General features: G+C 37.1%; 1 protein-coding gene across 1 annotated transcript in view; it reads right to left on the minus strand.

The window, feature by feature from the left end:
* Positions 1 to 21,506, minus strand: part of LOC145779150 (complement receptor type 2-like) — a 399,260-nt gene that overhangs the window by 363,530 nt on the left and 14,224 nt on the right. The window contains exons 5-7 of the mRNA XM_082590730.1: positions 20,066 to 20,254; positions 16,620 to 16,805; positions 16,193 to 16,381 (exon numbers count right to left, since the gene is read on the minus strand). Of these exons, the coding sequence (XP_082446856.1) occupies positions 16,193 to 16,381; positions 16,620 to 16,805; positions 20,066 to 20,254 (564 nt within the window). The remainder of the gene's footprint in view (positions 1 to 16,192; positions 16,382 to 16,619; positions 16,806 to 20,065; positions 20,255 to 21,506) is intronic.

A 21,506-nucleotide genomic window follows, 5' to 3' on the forward strand; every position in this document is an offset into this window, starting at 1 on the left:
TGGCGAAGGTCAGTTGACTCTATCATTTTTCTCCAGCGCGTTTTTCTTTCTTCATCGAGTTTGTTGAGGACTGTTTCGCCAAGGCTCAGTGCTTCTTGGCTGAAAGGATCCTGGTTGTATTGGTTCAGGTATTCTTCATACACTTCTTTGCTTTCAGTTGTGAGACCAGGTATGTATTCTTTGCGTCTTCCTCTTGGTGTGGTCTGTTTTGAGATCTTCCAAACCAGTTTTTGAAAAACAGCGTATGATTGGGGTGTGGGGGGTATATTGTCGATTTCTGCGTCTAGTACTTGTGTAAAGTTGTCCCAGTTAGCTTTGCGGAAATTAAACCGTGGCAGTGGTTTGGAGATTCGGGGCTGAATTACTGGGTTTATGTTGATGCATACTGGGAGGTGTTGGGACTTGGGTATGGGTTCGAGAATTGTTCTTTTAACCCTTTGAAGGTTGGGGGGGGGGCTGTCAATTTAATTTTTTTGTATCAACAGTTGTGTCTCTAAAACCACTGAGGCTGCGACTACGAGATTTCTTGACTTTTCCTAACTTTTATTCACCTCTATTGAGCTGAAATTTTGAGCGAATAAAGGTTATAAATTGAGAGATATAAGGCATTTCTCAGCACATCTTCTGAAATATTTCATATTCCATTGTTCAAAATTTTTCCACCAGCTGGATGAAAGCAATTAATTTGGCCCATGTCTTGTTAATCAAATGATTTAAATTGAGATTATGTAAAAAAAATTTAATCACAACATTGCAATGCATGTTTTTCATTACTCTATCAAAAAATACCAAATAATTCAAACGTCATAAGTCACATCAACATTTCAACGTATATAAGCAGTTCTAAAATCTACATAGTTTTAATTTTCGGATATGCTCTGCGTGAATAGTTTTACAAAGTGAATCCCAAATTTTGAAACCGTGCCTTAAAAAATAACAGAGATATCACTCCTAAAGCATAAGAAGAATCGACAGCCCCCCCCAAACTGAGCAAGACTCCAAGGAGCCCAACCGCCTAAGGGTTAAAGGAGTTGATGTATTTTGAGCTAACAAAAGCAAGGTCGGGATTATAGCCTTTCTTCCATCTTTTATATTTAAAATGGGTGAAGGAAAGGGCCATTTCAATTCACTTTTATATTTAAAATGGGTAAAGGAAAGGGCCATTTATTATTTTTCGTCTGAAATCTAGATAAAAGACTACAGAACAGATTAATTTTTCTGGTTTTAAACAGGATGAGAATGGCACAATGCATCAATAATTAATTTGGCTCCAAGAATCACAAAACTACCTAAAAACGCACTATTTGGACTTCTTCATTTTTCACCACCATGAAACTTACTGACAAAGTAAAGGCCCTACAACCGACAGCATGTATTATACATATAAGACCTCTCACTCTTGGCAACACCCTGACCAACTACTGTTCCATTGCACTTTCGAACAATCTTCAAAACACACTCGGCTGTTCTAAACCAGGAGTGACTTTGTGTGGTAATTTCCTCAACTACAATAAAAAAAATGGTTCCTTGGACCCGGGTAATACAATCTAAGCATAGTGTAATAAAACTAGGGCAATACCTTAATTATAGCGACTACTGGATATATGTTGCCTCTGAGAGAAATTTTCACTAAGGGTACAAAGAGTCATTCCGGGACCCCCTCTCACTCCGGGCCCATTTTATTTTGGGCAAAACGCGTGATGTTTGCTTAGGCATATTGCACACCATACAACATTTTACTGCAGAATTGGACATATGTGCGCAATAATAGTATCAAGCTGTAATAAAACTATTATTTAGTGAGCTAAAACCTCAATTGCTAAGGTAACAGGGATCAGTGTCAGTAGATGTTACAGAAAATATATTTCGCACTTATTCAGTGCATCGTCAGTTCTGATCAGAACTGACGATGCACTGAATAAGTGCGAAATATATTTTCTGTAACATCTACTGACACTGATCCCTGTTACCTTAGCAATTGAGGTTTTAGCTTTCTAGATATGGAACAGGGATCGTTTCAGAATAAGACTAGGTCAGAAAGCGAGGCAGACTCCGACGCAGCTCAGCATCAGCCAAGAGCAGTTAGCTATTATTTAGTGCTTTGTTTTGTGCATATTATGTGATCTGTCCCTCGCCAATTTGTGTATCTTGCATTGAAATCGTGTGTCAGTTGTGATGTTGAGATGGTTCTGTTGAGAGGTGTCGCTTGTACAGCTTTAATTATAATTTTCAAATTCATTTATTTATTTCTCTTAGATGTAGCCTATTATTATTCCTGATGAGGACACTCTATGGTGTCGAAAACGTTTGATTTAGTAGTTTTGTACTTGTTTTTCTGTGTGTTTAATAAAAAATGTTAAATCCGTTAACGTTACTGAATGTTATATGTATCTGGTACAAGTCAAGCTCTCTACCAATGTTCAAACATATAACATCTTGTTAAAACAATCAAATTAATCATCTGACCAATAACTTTTTTTCTTTAAATTTTGCATTCACCACATGCCTAGTAGAGGTGAACAAAATCACTTTTTGACTGCGACTCCGCTCCTGTTCCAAAAGTATTGACTCTTGCTCCAACTCCAAAATTCATTTTGAAGTAGGCTACAATAACTGTGAAACTACCTTTTTCAAATAGTTTTTAAAGAACCAAAAAAACACCCGCACTTTTTGCCCGGGTTTTTCTCAAGCCTGCTTTTGGTACATCATGCCTCTCCTGGACAGGAGATTAACCAACTTTTATGATTTAATTTAGGGTGATTTTAACAGAAAATTATTGCACGGAAAGCATTAAATCACTACTTTGGCCCATTAATTTGCTTGCAATTAACTCAATTACCTTTCCAGGCCCTTTTGCTACATTACGGGCCCACCATGACTAAAGAATAATAACTTTTATGCTTGAATTTAGTCGTTTAGCATGGTTTTAATCAAACATTTTTGAGTGTAAACTATAAAAGCACAATTTCGGGCCCCCAAACAAACAAAGGCCTGGGCCCTCAAGGGTACGCCGTACCCTCCGTACTCCCCTCTCATAGGCCTTGGCCTAATGCAAACTTTGCTCGGAATAATATGTTGGCCAAATCATCGGTTTTCTACCAGGTGGTCCCACAAGTTAATTTTTTTCCGACGAACTTTCAGTAACTTCGCATAGAGTTTGTATTAATACCGTGTAGTAAAAGCAAACATTTTTTCGTTGGCGTGTTTAGTTCAGTGGTTTCATCTTGTGCCTTATGTTCGACGCCAATAGAAGTCAATTCATTTCTTTAAATTAATTTTTGCCGTGCACAAAAACTTTTCATAAAAAAGTATGGTTAAGGTTAATGGGTTAGGGTTAATTCCTCATCACTTCGGAAAATCTTACTTTTAGAGTGACCAGATCAATTTCTTTTCTCAACTTTTTTAGACTTGATTAGACTAGGTGTGTTTCCAGGCTACGTTTTTTTCAAGTTCAATGTTTAGCTTTGGACCTGGGGAGCGAAAATTGACTACGGTACTGACTTTGAAAACCTCCCGAAAAAAATTAATCGATAAAAACAGATATGCGCGCCTCGCGGTAACCAGTAATGGCTACACTTACAGAAATATAAATGAGATAGAAAGTTTGTGGAAAAAAAATTTCGCGTCCGGCAATAGGTCTCTATAGAACACTTTTGAAACTAGTCCGGAGGTCATAAGGCGGCATTACTCAAACATTTTACTCCCACCACTCTTTGTGCGTAAACACAAAACCACCTATCGCAGACTGTTTCACAGTGAGATTTGTTGGAAAGCCACCCTCTGCAGATTTGGACATGTACGAAGACAAATGGGCTTTATTGAACAAAACTTCGATTAACCTTAAGAAAATGATTTTGCCTCTTGTCAAATAGAAGTTCTGTTCGCTGGTCCTGCTTTTTCAGTTTCATTTCATTGTGAATTCACCGCGGCGCTATCTTACTGATTCGCCTATTCTCGTTCATCTTATTGCCTTTTACCATGCTCTGTCGATTAGTTCTATCTTGACGTGCTATCGTCATGTACACAATTTCATTATGTACGTATTGCTTTGACTCTTAACCTTGGCACTAGGTTAGGTACTGGGTTACCTCTACAATAGGGAGGGCCGTCGAAAACAGATCGCTTAGCAACTCGAGTTTCTTAGGAGGTTTGTCGAGTAAATGGCGAAATCGAAAACATTTTTTAATTGAACGCTAGGAAGACGGCGCACAACACGGACCTAATCGGTAAATTACCCCATTCCAGGGATATTGCCAGGGTTGCCATACCGTCCTTAATTCTAAGATTTGTCCGTTTGAAGAACTCTATCTTAGAAAATATTACTGTCCTTATTGCTAAGAAATGTCCTTCTTTTTGATTTGAATCCTTATTTTATCTTATTTTCAACAATTAGTGAATAAACTTAGTGGAATGACAGCCAAATCCCTACTACAGTAAAAGTAAACCTAGACCTGAGTTGTCGTGAGATGCACATAGTATTTTTTACGAACAATGAGTTGCTGGAACACATTGTTTCTGGCAAACAATGTGGCATGTGATATATAATGGCTCGTATAAATGCTGACATTTGTTCAAAAACGTTTGTTTTATTTTGTATTAAAATTTAATTTTTTTTTGTCGTTATTTTGGGGTCCATGTCGATGGCAACCCTGGATATTGCAGTGGCGTATACGCCGCACACCCAGCAAACATGGTTGATTCATCAATCATCATACAGTTAAACATACAAGTAGGCTACTTGGTAGCCTATATAAATGGTGAAGGCAGGGTATACAAGTAGCCTAAGTACTTGGTAGCCTATATAAAAGGTGATGGCAGGATATACAAGTAAGTAGGCTTCTTGGTAGCCTATATAAAAGGTGAAGGTTTAGTATGCAAGTAACTAGGCTCTTGGCAGCCTATAAAAAAGGTGAAGGCATGGTATGTAAGTAAGTAGGCTACTTGATAGCCTACATAAAAGGTGAAGGCATGGTATGCAAGTAAGTAGGCTACTTGGTAGCCTATATAAATGATGAAGGCAGGGTATACAAGTACGGTAGCCTAAGTACTTAGTAGCCTACATAAAAGGTGATGGCAGGGTATGCAAGTAAGTAGGCTGCTTGGTAGCCTACACAAAAGGTGAAGGCATGTTATGCAAGTAAGTAGGCTTCTTGATACCCTATATAAATGGTAAAGGCATGGTATGTAAGAAAGTAGGCTACTTGGTAGCAGCCTATATAAATGATAAAGGTATGGTATGCAAGTAACCTATAAGTACTTGGTAGCCTATATAAAAGGTGATGGCAGGGTATGCAAGTAAGTAGGCTACTTGGTAGCCTATATAAATGGTGAAGGCAGGGTATACAAGTAGCCTAAGTACTTGGTAGCCTATATAAAAGGTGATGGCAGGGTATGCAAGTAAGTAGGCTACTTGGTAGCCTATATAAAAAAGATAAAGGCATGGTATGCAAGTAAGTAGGCTTCTTGGTAGCCTATATAAAAGGTGATGTCATGGTATGCAAGTAAGTAGGCTACTTGGTAGCCTATATAAAAGGTGAAGGCAAGGTGTGTAAGTAAGTAGGCCACTTGGTAACCTATATAAATGGTAAAGGCATGGTATGCAAGTAGGTCACTTAGTAGCCTATTTAAAAGGTGAAGGCATGGTATGTAAATAAGTAGGCCACTTGGTGGCCTATATAAATGGTGAAGGCATGGTATGCAAGTAGCCTAAGTACTTGGTAGCGTATATAAAAGGTGATGACAGGGTAGCCTAAGCAAGTAAGTAGGCTACTTGGTAGCCTACTGTATATCAGGGGTGTGCAACGTGCGGCCCGCGGGCCAAATGTGGCCCGCGAAGAAAAATTATGTGGCCCGCGAAGATGTGCCAATTTTGAATTGTGTGCGGCCCGTGAAACGTGTTTATAATTTAGTTTAGTTTGGTACGTTTGAACAATTCATTGTGGAGTGGAATATTGTAGATTTCGCACCTTCTGTTAACCATTTTAGAAATCTCCCACCGGCCACCGCCAATCCATTGTATTTAATTTTCTATTCTGATGTCACTGGATTTATTAATATTCAATTGAACACTGAGAATATGTCCTTATAATGTTCGTAATGTATTGTATTGAGTTTAAAGTTAACCGTTGTTATTGCGTTCATAAACGTAATTGCACTGATGAGAATTTAATATTCGAAAACGCGTTCTGCAACACTGTTTTTTGCACTCTGTAATGCCAGATGCAGATTTATCTGTAGCTTTCCATCACGCATTGAAGCGGTGATCTGATCATGACATTTTCTACGGTTCGAGAAAAAGTTTTGCCTATAAAACGTTGAATGGTAGTTTAATCAATTATTTCTAAAAATGTATGGTCACATAAAAGGCATTATGAACAAAGTACGACTTTGGAAAGCTCACATACAGACAGGACATCTTTTCCACTTTCCAACTTTGAGAGACTATGAAATGCATCCAGAGAAGAAAACTAAATTTGAAAAATTGTTGTATATATAAATTTTTGGCTCGTTGCAAGGACTTCAAATCTCATGAACATTTGTTTGATATATTCTCTTCGCCATTCAACACGGACATTGACAAAGCACCAGCTGATATCCAACTTGAACTGATTGATCTTCAAGAGAAAAAGGATTTGAAAGCAAAGTATTTAAAAATGAATCTTGGCGATTTTTACCGAAAACATCTCAACCAAGATGACTTTCCACATTTCAAAAATCCATGGCTTCAAAAATGGCACTTTTTGGCTCAACGTATTGGCTCAACGTACAACATTTTTTTCTAAAACGGGCGTCATGAAATCTTCCTATTGATCGGTTCTGACAGACTAACACTTGGAAAATGGACTTCGAATTGCGATTACTTCCATTAAAGTAAATTTGGAAAAAGCCGTCAGGAAAAGAAGCCAGCTGCAAACTTCTCACTGAGCTCGTTTAAAGACAGTGTGACAATAAATTTGAATAGCAGTTTTCTTCAGAAATTTTATGCGTCCTAACTTATTATTTTTGGAAGGAGATAACCCCTAATAATGCCTTAAGAATAACATGAATAACAAGAAAAGCTACTTTTTTGTGCCTGCAACTACTAGAAATCATATGTTAAATAAACGTGCGGCCCACGGTTTCACCCAATTATTTATATCTGGCCCTCCTGTAACAAAGGTTGCACACCCCTGGCCTATATAAAAGGCGAAGGAATGATATGCACGTAAGTATCAGTGCTCAGTGAAGGCAGAACAGGTATGGTGTTACTCTACTGACTGAAGCAAGTAGGCCTACCATAATTGGGTTCTATTTCAATGAAACATATAATCATAATAGTGAAATGAAGGGATATTTAAAACACAATTCGCAATGTATTACAGGTATTCAGGACAGTAATTCGTAATAGTGCTAGTGGTAGCCTACCAGTCGTATTTTACGTTGATTGATTGAATGCAAATAATGACAACATACTAGTTGCTCCGGTGGAGTCAGCAGAAACTCACTGAGCCATCAATTCTACGCGATTTCAGCATCCAACAGCTCACAGAGTTTTTCGTCGAGACTGACGTTCCTACATCGATTGACAGTTTTGCATGCTGCACACAAGCAGTTGAGCGCGCAGTCAAACTCGCCACCGAAGTGAGCGATGAAGTCATCGGCCATGATAGTAGACATGAATTTATTCTGACGCGAACTGCTGCTCGTTCACAGCGTCCACGTTTTGAGTCAAAGAAAGATTACGTTCTGTGATTGTTTTTGACTGTTTACGTCGTTTTGTGTATTTTTTATTTTTTTAATTACTTTTTTTTTTGGAAATTTTATTTTTATTTTTTTATTTGGGTGATATTGATTTTTTTTGTGCGGCGTTTTCCCGCGGCCCGATCTAAAGAAAATTTTCACATTATTTGTTTGTGACCTAAGCCTCCTATCTGAGCCGAGTTGCTAAGTGATTTGACAAAAAAAGTGCATTGACGGCCCTCTCTACTCTACAAGTTAGTCGTTGAGTTGAAAACCTTCCATTGCTCTGGCAGGTGATGGTTGATGACTTCGAGGATTGCCCGACTATTTGAAATTGCTGATCACAAGTATAAGTTATACTTTCTCCCAATGAAACTCTAGTTTGTCGTGTGGAAACACTGCCGAACCGCGATGGACGCGGTACTGGGCACGTTATTTCTGTAATACCCAAAAATATTAACTAAATTAAAAAATAATTCATGAAAGAGTTCATAAATAACTCAAAGTTGATTAATGTGTTTGAGTTGTTGATCTTTTCCAATAGCTCATGGCAACACTGTATACTATAGCCTACTTTAAAAAGTAAAATGTTCAATCAAACGTAATTACAGTAAACAACACACAAAAATCATTAATAAAGTGTTCTTGGAAAGTTACGGTTGTCTGAGCATGGTAGTCGAACCACTCAGCAATCAGCATGCGACAACTCAGCAAGTACATCTCAGCTTCTACCCAAGTCAGAAAATGAAACTTTGATCTAGCATCAGACTTGCTTGGTCATCGCTTGCTAAACTAAATTTGTTGACTGGTGAGTGGTGACACTCCAAAAGGTATCGGCTTGCTGAGTTTTTGCTTGCTTTGGTTCATCATTAACCCATTTCAGCCCCTTGCTGAATTGTTGGTAGTTCAGTTGTTACTTGCTCAACTGCCATTATGTAGAGTTCACACCACTGCTGACTTATAGAAATCTCTATAAGCATAACAAGATTTCCATTGTCTTTTCCCTTCACTTGGCTATTTTTTGATAATTTAGATTGTACAAACAATGTTCATAACTTTTTCCGTGACAAGTTTTGCGTGAACACTTGAAGCATTACATTGCATTGCTTGTTGTTTTGCGTTCTGTGCTTCAGTGATTGTTGCTATTGAGGTCGAAAGTTGTTATTCACTTTACTACACAATAGATCGCATTTTGTCACACTTTAAAGTGGTTAATTGTTTAATTTATGTTTATTTTTTTAATTTATATGATCTTAAGACATTGATTTTCTAAAAGGATTGAACTACAGAAAAATACACATTATCTAAATGATGCAAACACAATGTGATAGAGCTTTCCTTACTCTATGTGTCAAGACTATATTGCCACAGATTCAAGTACGTTTTTTAACACTAGAAATTAACTAACCAATAAATTAACTAACGCAATTAATTAACTAACACTAGAAATTAATTAACAGTAGAAAAGTAAACAGTCGATTTTGATCGCAAATTGATTTTATTTTCTCTCTTATCGCGTTGTTTGTGAAAATTAATCTTTGCCACTCAATGAGTTTTCCTAACTTTGCTGGATGTAACAAGAAGTAGAAACGTTAAATTCATGCAATTTTCACAAAGCGCTGACTGAAACCTATGAGAAAGAACGAGCGATCAATATTGACCGCTACATACTTTTCCAGGAGAATAGCCTTGAAATCAGTATGTTTTTCTATGTCAGACAATCAGATGTTTCAAAATCAATGTACGACAAGAAAATCTAGTTTGTACTAGGCCTAATTCATATTTTGGCCAGGCTTTCTACTAGCTGCCAATAATTTTGAAGGAATGGCCCGATTCGGTGAGTCCGATTCGGTGAGAGCCTTTTTCGGTGAGAGCTCTATTCGGTAAGTTTTTTTTTTTAAATTATTGCGCATCGTAGCCTAATTATCATTGCCGTTATAGGGTTAGGGGATAGGGGTTAGGGATTAGGGGTTAGGGGATAGGGGATAGAGGTTAGGGGTTAGGGGGTTGGGGGTTTTTGGGGTTGGGGTGGGTTTTTGGGGGTTGGGGGTTTTTGGGGTTGGGGGTTTTTGGGGTTGGGGGTTTTTGGGGGTTTTAATTAGGCTACGGTACCCGATAATTTTCAAACAAAAATTAAAAAAAAACACAAAAACCCCCAACCCCAAAAACCCCCCTAAACCCTATCCCCCAACCCCTAACCCCTATCCCCTAACCCTATAACGGCAATGATAATTAGGCTACGGCGCGCAATAATTAAAAAAAAAAAAACTCACCGAATAGGGCTCTCACCGAAAAAGGCTCTCACCGAAAAAGGCTCTCACCGAATCGAACTCACCGAATCGGACTCACTGAATAGTAGCAGACCCTAATTTTGAACAATCAATCTCATACAAAAGTATATCAAAGTGTGCAAAAAGCAGCTGGATACGCTGATTGTTTGTGATTAGTTCTAAGTAACAATTTGTTTCAACATGATCAATGCTAGACTGTTGAATGTTGCAAAGGTCATGCAGTATTTGTTGGTGGTGGCTTTAATGACATTGGTAATAGAGATGAAGTCATTACAATATTGGACCAGTGATACAGTGGGATACAATTAATAGTATAACTACAGTATTAACCTTTGCTATTGTTAGCAATGTGTTGATGTGTGTGTTTGTCGCTATAGTAAAGAAAATGAATGATGATCTCCTAGCCACTGAGTCTGGCAGTTCCTATGTGTCTAGGTGGAACACTCTTTGAAGCAGAGTATGGAGATATATGCTGCAACTGCTCACCCACGTCACCAACATCGCAGGATTCCTAACATGTTTGTGATGTTCTCTATGCCAATACTTTTCGACCATTGATGGGGGATGACCTTTGCAGTCATGGGACACCCAGGTGTTAGTGCTACGATCTCCAAGCCATCTCAAATTTTGGTTTTAAGTCCATGCGGCAATTTTAGTACATCAGATTGTTTGATTTAAACAGAAACATTTTTAACTCGATCGGATTGGTGAGCATTTATATTTTGGTCGGTTTACGAGAGTGCAAATGTTCATGATTGCTTGAAGCCAAACATGCAACTCACCTTCACACCTTGGAACTTCAGTGCTCCATCTGTTGCCACCCAAGCATGTGGATCGCACTTCATCAGTATCACTTCCCTCAATCTTGTATCCCCGAACACAGGAGAAGATTATTTGTGTACCACGTGTCACTTGATTTGCTTCAGTGGACACTTTTCCGTTTTCAGGGGGGTCCGAGACCATACAGCCAGCGACTTGAAGTAGAAAATAAACAATTAGAAAAGGTTGATATTTGACTTTGAGATAAAGACAATTTTACTCAATTCAGTAGAGTGTCACTTTCTATAAACCCCACAAACATTGCGCATTCAAACTACCAAGAAAGCCAAACCAGCCTGTTGTCACATATGAGCAATACTGTAAGTATCTGATATATGGACATGTATTTCGCAAGGAAGTTTTCATTTTAAAACGCCATGACAGCATTAGATATCATGTTTAACAAGAACTCGTTTTAAAAATATTGTCACTTGAGCAACAACTGCGATTTTTGGGAGAAGGGTTGTTGAAAACTTCAACAATTTAGCTACTAACCATCTGGTTGATATAACCTTATTGATTTATAATACGGTTATCAAGCACCTGCAGTAGATTCACCACCACCTTATATTATACTGTAAATGTTGACCTCAACTTAGACCAGTGGTTCTCAACCTTTAAACAGTGGGGGACCGGCAAAAATTTAAAAAAAATTTCGCGGACCGGCAGCCAAAGATCGTAGTGAATACACTGAATATTTGTAACGTTTTGTTAACCAAATTTGTCGTTGTGCACCATAATGCAAGGTTTCAGCATATGACTTGTATTCAGGGCAAAAATTGGACTAAAACGACAATCAAATCAACTCAAACAACAAAATGTCAATCCTTTTGCATACAAAACCAATGTAAGCATTAAATACTGTATCATGTTTAGCAAGAATGCATTTTAAAAATAATATAGTCACTTGAGCAACGACTGTGATTTATGGGAGAAAGGTGGTTGAAAGCTTCAACAATTTAGCTACTAACCATCTGGATGATATAACCTTATTGATTTATAATACGGTTATCAAGCACCTGCAGTAGATTCACCACCACCTTATATTATACTGTAAATGTTGACCTCACCTTAAACCATCTGATGGGCTACCATGCACAAATGGTCTATAAAATTTTGCTGCTTGCATCAATTTGCAGTATCTCGACTTTTTTATTTCAATTTCAATATTTTCATTTTATTAACACTAGAACGGCCGAAAAAAAAGGTATACCTCTAACGGCCGCTGGTGTCGAAATCGACACTTTTCACAAAAACTTTATTTTTCCAAACAATTTAGCTAAAAACCATCTGGTTCATATAACCTTATTGATTTATAATACGGTTATCAAGCACCAAAATAAATTGTAATTGTAATTGATATTAATGTAATTAATAGTAATGTAATTGTAATTAATTGTATTGTAATTGTAAATTGTTGAAAACTTCAACAATTTAGCTAGTAATCATCTGGTTCATATAACTTTATTGATTTATAATACGGTTATCAAGCACCTATTACAGTATAGGTTCACCACCACCTTATATTTTACTATAAATGTTGACAATTTGATCAACTAATAAAAAATAAAAAAATAAAACTTGAAATCGGATTTTTCATGGAACATAATTTTTATACTCAATGGGCTACAATGCACAAATGGTCTATAAAATTTTGTTGTTTTCTTAAATTTGCAGTATCTTGAATGTCGTATTTCTATCTTTTCATTTTATTAATATGACTATAAGTTTCGCAAACATTAGCAGCCATCAATATAATCACTATCGAGCTGGCATAGGCAAAAAAGCTTATTAGCCCGACAGTTTGAAAAATATTCAAATGGACAATTGACGTACTTGCCCCATTTACACTGGTCGCTACATTTGATGTGTTGTCACTACATTTACACTTGTCACTAGATTTGATGTGTTGTCACTACATTTATACTTGTCGCTACATTTGATGTGTTGTCACTACATTTACACTTGTCGCTACATTTGATGTGTTGTCACTACATTTATACTTGTCACTACATTTGATGTGTTGTCACTACATTTACACTTGTCGCTACATTTGATGTGTTCATGTAATGGACAAAAATAATTAACCTTTAACATACCAAGCGGGGTCTCGTAGGGACCCCATAGGTGAATTTTTTTATCTACTGCCCTACGTATGGCAACAATTTTTCTCCTTATCTTTGTATGTGTCATAAATTTAAGCAAGTTCAGTATAGTACAACAAAAATAAAAAGATTATTTGAAACATATGCAAAAAACAGCATAATGTTACCTGGGGTCCTGATGGGACCCCCCTTGGTATATTAGGTTACAAATGCTGAATATTATCCAGTTAACTTCACGCGAAAAATGGCCTAACATTTTGCCAGAGTTTGAGAATTTGATGACAAATCAACACGTGGCCAAAGAAATGAAAATGCTAAACTTGCAGCTTTTCGCGAAATTTGGGATGGATTTGTAGAAAACTGCAAAAAAATCTATAAGTCATTTGAAGAAGTAACGGTAGATGAACAATTAGTCTCTTTCCGAGGGAAATTTCCAATGAAACAGTACATGAAATCAAAACCAGCAAGATAGGGAATTGAAGTGTGGGCAGCTGAAGACGTGAAAACCACTTACCTGTATAACCTCCAAGTCTATACTGGAAAACTTCCTGTGAGTGCACCAGAGAAAAATCAAGGACGCCTGGTTGTGTGTAGGCCTACTGTGTGACATGATGAAATCACTGTTTACAACTGGAAAAAGTGTTACCACAGATATTTTTTTACATCAGTGCCAACTGCAGAATTTTTGCTCCAGAAAAATATCACCAAGACAGGAACACTGAGCAAAAAAGTCAGATATTCCTTCATTTATGGAAGTTGCGAAGGGACGATATGTTTTATCGTCAAACTTTATCTTTTCAGATAAACTGTCAGTCGTAAGCTATGAGCTTAAAAAAACAAGACGGTTCGTTTACTATCTTCTCAGTATCTTGATGATTCACTATCTAATGAAGATCACAAGAAACCCAACATGATACTTCAATATAACTGCACAAAAGGCGGAGTGGATGATGCAGACAAGTTGGTGAGTGAATATTCTTGTGCCAGACGAATGTCAAGATGGCCTTTCCGACTTTTTATGAACGTGCTTGACACTGGAGTCCTGAGTTCCTATATCACTTAGGTCTTCAAAAACAGAGAGTGGAACAGTAGAAAATCTAATCGAGGATATTATTTCTTGATAGAGTTAGGCAAAGAATTGACAAAACCTAATGTCTTGCGCAGAGCATGTAATCCATCTGGTTTTCAGCTTCACATTGGTAGAGCTATTGAAGGTATGGGAGTTTCTTTAGCTCGAAACACGAAGCTTCAAATATATTCTTAACGTCAAGGCAGCTAGTGAGACGGAAGAGAAGAAGATGTTTTCAATGTCCTTGAAACAACAATAGAAAAGTTAACATTATATGCTCCAAATGCAAACGTTTCCTTTGCCAACAGCACCGAGTCACCAACACAACTGTGACAAGTGCAAAAGAATGTGAAGATGGCAGTGAATGAACTGTGTGTTTATGAATATGATCCTTTGTCTAAATCATTTGTAGAAACACATTATGTTATACTGTATGTGATGCTAAGACTAAAATTTTGGTTTTTATAACACTTGGGGCAAAAACAGGGATTTGTTACAGTGTCATAAAAATGGCATCTGCTTTACTTACAATTTCAGCAATCTTCCTTTGTTACATAAGCTGTATCAACTGTAATCTAAGTAGCCCAAGGATGAAGAAAGTAGACTACAAGTTGGCTCTTGTGCTTTAGTGTGCCGGTATACTGATTGTATGTATTGTGAGAGAACGCAAAACTGGCTCAGCCAGTTTGTCGTTTGTCATTTCCAAGGAAGAATGGCTCCTTCATCCCCAAACCTGAACCCCCTAGACTTTGGCATCTGGTCTTACCTGGTGAGCAGGGTTTCGACTAAACACCACCAAAGTTTGGAAGCGCTGTAGGCTAATCTGAAAAAAGAATGAGCCAAAATACCTCAAAAAGCTATTCATGACTCTTGCAGGTCCTTTTCGAAGCGTCTCCGACTTATTATCGACACAAATGGCCGACACAATGAGTAAAACTTGTTTTTCCTAAATAATTATTTATTTGACAATAATATTAAAACAATGAAAACTATTAATACTACAAAAAGTGCTCAATGCCAAGCAAAAAGGCAAAGCAGAGCGAATTAAATCAAATATAGTTATTACTATCTGAAGCCTTTACAAATTGTTTCACCTAACGGATCATCAGAAGGTCTTATTCAAATAGAATATTCAAAAAGAATTCAAATCTATTTGAATTAGACCTTCTGATGATCTGTTAGGTGAAACAATTTGTAAAGGCTTCAGATAGTAATAACTATATTTGACAATAATATTATATGTTTATTACTCAATTTTTATCTACCATTTGTTAAATACATTTGTTTGAAGTTGTAACGTTAATTATTTATGACTCTGTATACATTAAGCAATAAAAACGACGGGGTCCTTGGAGGACCCCACCTTTGTAAACGACGTTGGTGAGCTAGTCTTGGTATGTTAAGGGTTAAACTGATAAATATATGAACAAATAATTGTCATAAAGTTCCAGTGGAAGCTAATAATCTCTAACGGAGAGGTAAGTTGCGAGGAAGTCGGAACTACAAACTTTGTGATGGGATAATATAGGTCTAACTAAAACTATTTTCCACTTGGGTCTCCTAGTCGTGTGCTCTTAAATTCCAACGCAAAAATAATCAATGTTCATAAATTCTTTCACAAATGTACATAGCCTACAATTCGATGTGGTAGTAGTGGTTTCCACTAGCATACGGAACACAGTTCCCTATTCATGTGACGAATCAGGCTAAACTAGGTCGTTTGTATCGACATTTGTGAAGTGAGCAAACAATCATGTTGCCAAAAGCAAAACTTATTCTAATGTTTACAAATTATTTTATTGCCCTTTCCTAAAGATAAATGCAAATACCTCTGGTCTGTTTATAAAAGTAATATTGGTAATAATGATATTTAACTACTGATTGTATGCCCAATTAAAACAAATGATCATGATTTACTGCTTGTACTTTTAAGTTTAAAATATTTTCACTGATTGCAATGATTACTGCATGCAAATTGTTTGTGATTGATTCTGCTGCTGTTGCCTGCCTAGTTGTTTGCACAAAGTCAATTTATCTGGAAAATTAAACAAAATGGAGACATACGCGCTCATTCATCAATGCGTCATCAAACGACCAGTTCTACGTAATCAGTTTCAAGAAACCAGAAAATATGCTTTTAACTTTGCAATTTGATATCATATCGTTGATAGATGCATGGAACGACTTACTTCGACAGATAGGAATCTCCTGAGTCCAACTTCCATCCCTTTGACAAAACGCCCTCACTCGGTTGCGCTGACCAACCATTTCATAGCCATTCCTACATGAATATTCGATGGATTGGCCAACTCTCCTGCTATCAACTTGTGGTATGACGGAAACATAGTTTGGCAACCGCGGTACATCGCACCCTGGGACTAAAATGTATGTAATGGTACATTGAGTAAACATTACCTGTCGTTAGCAACATTAATGGATGATCTTACCAACTTATTGAAACAAAATTTTACCTTGCAACCCCATCAAGGTTTTGACTGCATCTTTCTTACATATTTCTTCTAATATTCGTTCCTATCATCTTTCTTATGCTTTTTCTTGCACGTCTTCAGCGAAATTACTATGAAGCTACAAGAAACGTAAGATTGATATCTATACCTCTGCGACATTGTGGAGGAGTGGAAGACCATCTTCCATCTTCGCATGTTACTGTGCGCTCTGTTACACCTTGGTCAGATATTTCATATCCATCATCACACAAGTACGTGACAGTTTTGCCTTGCAAAACGGTGAGTTCTTCTGTAGATCTTGTGCTGAACCGCAGAGGTTGAAGAACGTCACAAACTAGAAAAGTTTACAGGTGATAAGTGATGCACATTATGAACAAACAATTGTTGCACAGCATTCAGTTTGCGTCAGATCCTGTTTCTGATCACTTTAGAGTTAGCTGGACATTCAGAAAAAGTCTGAAAAACAGAACAAGGACAAACTTGCTATAAAATGAAACAACACAATAATTGTTCAAGTTGCAAAAACCACTCCATATTCCATTGTGTTTGTATAAATAAGTTGAATGGTACTTGCTATGTTAACTGTTTCAGTAGGCTAATTGATACTTTTGGCATAAAATTATGATGAAGTCAAATGAATGAGCCAAAGGTGTTTAACTTTTACAACACAAGGTTTTAGTTTGACCATACTGACAAACCTGAAATTACATTTTTAAGCTTGTTCCTTATTCTATCCAATCTTCAAACTTTTATCGTCAGTTCACAAATTAAAAATTCTTTCGAAACAGAGTTGTGATTTGAAAGATTCCAATTTCTGCACTGAGTAGTAAACTAGGGCTACACTTGAAGACGGTCTGCTAGTTGGGTCTCATTGCTACAGTTAATTTTGTTCAAGTTTATAATGACGTTTAGCAGGTTTTTTAATAAAAATTATGAGTTGGACTGTGCCATTGCTAAGATATATGAGTTATAGCACAATATATACATAATAACGTACAAGAGTGGAACGGGCTCTAAATAGCTTGTGAAATAGTCAATTAAGATTTGATAGCTCTGCAAATTGATGATAAAACTTAGATAGCTCAGGCAACACTGATAGAAGAGTGCTGGACAGCTTTTGAAAAAAAAAACAAAAAAAAACGATTGAATGCCCTGGGGGTACTTGGTAGGAAACAGCTCTTTAGCTGGATGCTGAGGAGTAAGCCTTTGATAGCTTTAAAATTGGTGACATGAAAGATTGATAACTTTCGATTCCATTTCAAGTGGGATCGCTGGTGCAGATTGCAGTCCTCCACATTGTAATGTATTAGAATCGCACCGTTGCACTCTTAATTTTGTTGCCCTTACCAGCGTCTCGCATTTTGCTTTAAGCGCTTTTCATGACGTCATAATTGGTCGCCTTTAAATAGGCTTCCTGGACCGTGTTGCGCCAGTTCCTTACATTCTTAGATTTATTACGTTATTACAATAAGTTCAATTAACTTAGTGTCGGAGTCATGTTGTAGTTGTCAAAGTTTGTGCAACATTACTCACATCACTCTGTCAGAAGCATCTTATTCCTTCATATCTTCTGTCACACAATCTCTTCCATCTTTATTTCGGGCATTTTTTTACCAAATTTTAATTTCTTTTTTCTTCTTCCGAAATAATCGTCTCTCCTTACGCCATGACCCAACTATTTAAGGCTTGTCCTTCTCAACTTGTTTTCCAGCTCTCCAACCTGCATTCATTCTCTGATCATTTAATTCCTTACTCTGTCCTGTTTTGCCAACCCTAGAGACCATCGCAACAGTTGCATTTCTGCCACTTGCATTTGCCCTTCCTGTGTTTTTGTCAAAGCTACCGCCTGCATCCCAGACAACATTGAGGGTCTTACCATCGTTTTTTAACCCTATCTTAATACGTGCTGTTTTCGTACACGGAGAGCACGTCATGGGCTATCTTATCCCTGGTGATAATTAATCGCTAATAACGGGAGCTATAAAAATCACAGAGCCAAAATATTTTACAAGATGATAGCCATGTGTATTGTGCAAATACAAATTAAATTTTTACCCAACAAAGTGATTGAAATAAAGTGTTTGAGATGAAAAAACGTCAGAAAGTCTGTTTTTATTCTAGTTTCTCAAAATAACTTCAAAATTAAAATTTTTGAATTATAACATAGAGTAATGCTAAACTAAACAAAACATTGCTTTTTCTCAACAATATAAGGCATTTTTAGGTGTTTTTACATTTCAAAGTAATTGCACAAACATTTATATTGCACTTACATGAAATTATATATATCTAGCACTCTACGAAAATGTCTCGTCACCTGAGACGAAATGCTCATTGTGAAGGGCAGGAAGGTAGAAAAATGACCAGTGTATTGTAGGTTTAGAAAATTCGCAAAGAACAAAAACTAAAAGTTAAGAAAATTTACAATTCTAGCATATTTCCTTCTGAGAAACATTAGAGTGGGTGAGGCACTACTAGAGTGGGGCGTCCTGATAAAACCCCGTCGCTTCAGATAGGGTTAAACCTTTCCCTAAACATTTTTTTGGGTGCAAATATATAAATGGGTAGGTAGCCATAGGTAATCTTATGCAACAATCAAATGAAACGCCGTTTCTATAGTTTAAATTTAGACTGAAGTTGTTGTCAAAGGTATAGTTATTTTGATATATGCAGTTAACTGCTTTAGTATATATTAATGATGCTAAACCTTCAACAACATCTTCAGACTAAATTAAGATGTTAAAACTCCTAGAAAGGACTCAAATTGCCAACTTCCTCTTGGTAAGTCCAGGTAATTTAAGTTTTTGAAGGGAATGGCAACAACAAAAGACCGCAACTCAAAGGTCCCCAGGATGGCAAAAGGATTAACCCTTGGCCCCGGTTGTCCAACCAGAGGTATTCATTCTCCTGATCCGGCGCAAGTGCAATTTTCATTGCAGGTTCATCTGCGCAAGTGCACTTTTCATCTACCTGTCATATAAATTAAATTAACACTGTTTCAATTCGATGTGGTAGGCCAAACTCCTGTCTTCTACTTCTTGCATATGAGGTGGTAGCAGTCATGTTATTTCATCCAGGCACTGCAGCCATTAGACTGTGTTGCTATGAAGCGCTGTGAGATTGGCATTTCCATTCTGAGATCCGTAAATCAGGTAGTGATGAGTGATGTGTTGTGTAGAGAGGTTTCCAAGATTTAAGACGTGAAAGCTCTAAACGAAATTGTTCATTAAGAACCCAGTGATTGCCAAACTCCTGTCACCAACCGCAATTCCAATGAATTGTAAGTTCCCCCTGTTTAAACAAATCTGAGGCCAATATGTCTCCATAGTAATTTGGTAAATTTATGTGTGATTGTGTTGAAATGTCTTCTGTCCACTTTTGCATCGCTGCTGTTTGTGTACTGAGTGTTATTTACTTTGTTTATTCTTTTATTTCGAATCTGGACCTTCTCGTCTGAAGCAAATAAATATTGATACGTCACTGCCAAGTATGAGCCAAGGATGAATGTTCGAAGTCTTTCATCGTGATGTTTATACTTGATGTGGTAAAATGTGAAAAGAAATTATTTTTCTGTGGACCAACTTTTCTACTTACTTCGTTTGCACTCAGGCATCATAACAGACCATTCCCCACTACTAAGACACCTCGCTACCAGTCTCCCACTGGGCTGGTCCATCATCTTATAACCATTTTGGCACCGGTAGGTGATTTCACCTCCAACCATCACTGTAGCTTGTTCAAATGAAATTCCAAATTGTGGAGCGATTGGAATGCACGTGATACCTGAAGTTACAATAAACAAGATAAGAGTTTCCTTTTGTAAATATAATACAGTAGTATGCAAAGTATGACTCTAACAAATGTGGACAGTCCATTTATTTAGTTTAAAAAAAAATAAAAATAAGGATTTGTCAAGCTGGTGCCTTACAGTGTGTGACCTTTTCTTCTCCATTATATCGACACCACTCAGTTGAAAAGTACAGTATGCCATGTACAGAAGGGTGGGCCGTTTTTGAATTTTTTTCAAAATTCAAAAACGGCTAGTCATAAAAAGTGGCACATGCATGAAAATTTTACTTGTTCAAAAATTTCATCAGTTTGGGGGTGCATCTTCTGCCCCCGCAGGTAGGTCAAACTTTCAATTTTTTTGAAAAAAAAGGGAGCATTTCACTTTCCGTTTTAAGATATTTTTTTTTATAACTTTTCTACTGGCTAGTTATAAATTGTAAGTGGGATGTACCCAGAACTTTCCTATGTAAAGGCATGTTCGAAGCTTAAAGTTTACTGCCCCCGCATCGACAACCAAAATACTGAATTTTTACAAATTTAAGATGCTATTTTGTCATTGCTCAATAAACAAACTTGTCGCAAAAGGGCGAGATGGTGTTAACGCTGTACGCTCATTTATGTTCTGTCCATTAACTTTGCAGGATGATACGAATGAGGTACGAACATCAGTACATATTTATGATTAAGAGTTACAAAAAAAAATGAATAACCTTTAGAAGTCAAATTCTGGAGGTGGGCCTAAATTTCAGCAAAATTTGCAGCAAATGAAAGAATCTGCAAAGCAAACATATTTGAAATCGGTTGTTGTAGCCTAAGTGTTCTAATTTTCTGCAATGTATTTTCCCTAAAGGAAAATTGTGTCCCTGTTACAGAACAACAGTTCTTTCTTGATCAAAGAACAACTCGCATAATGGTGATTGATAAACATGATAAATCGGCCACAAAATCAAATTTAAACGTTTTCCGAGGAGACTCGCAAGATCAGAACAATTCCGTTCTTTACGTGAAGACCCAGGAGCAGGCACAAATAGCGCTTTGGTTAAAACACCTTTAACTTCTTGTTTAAGGTCAGAAACTTCGTCATCCAATGAAGAACGCTGCGAAGATTTTGATTATCAGCCCAGTTTTGCCTCGGAAAACCCCAGAAAAAGCAAGGTTACTTCCAGTTTAGTAGTATTTGCTGAATCATGCAATCGTACTGGTATTTCAGATAGGTCTGCAGCACTTATTGCTTCATCATTTCTAC

Source organism: Aplidium turbinatum, chromosome 1, assembly GCF_918807975.1.
Source record: "Aplidium turbinatum chromosome 1, kaAplTurb1.1, whole genome shotgun sequence".
In the NCBI taxonomy this organism is placed as follows: Eukaryota; Metazoa; Chordata; class Ascidiacea; order Aplousobranchia; family Polyclinidae; genus Aplidium; species Aplidium turbinatum.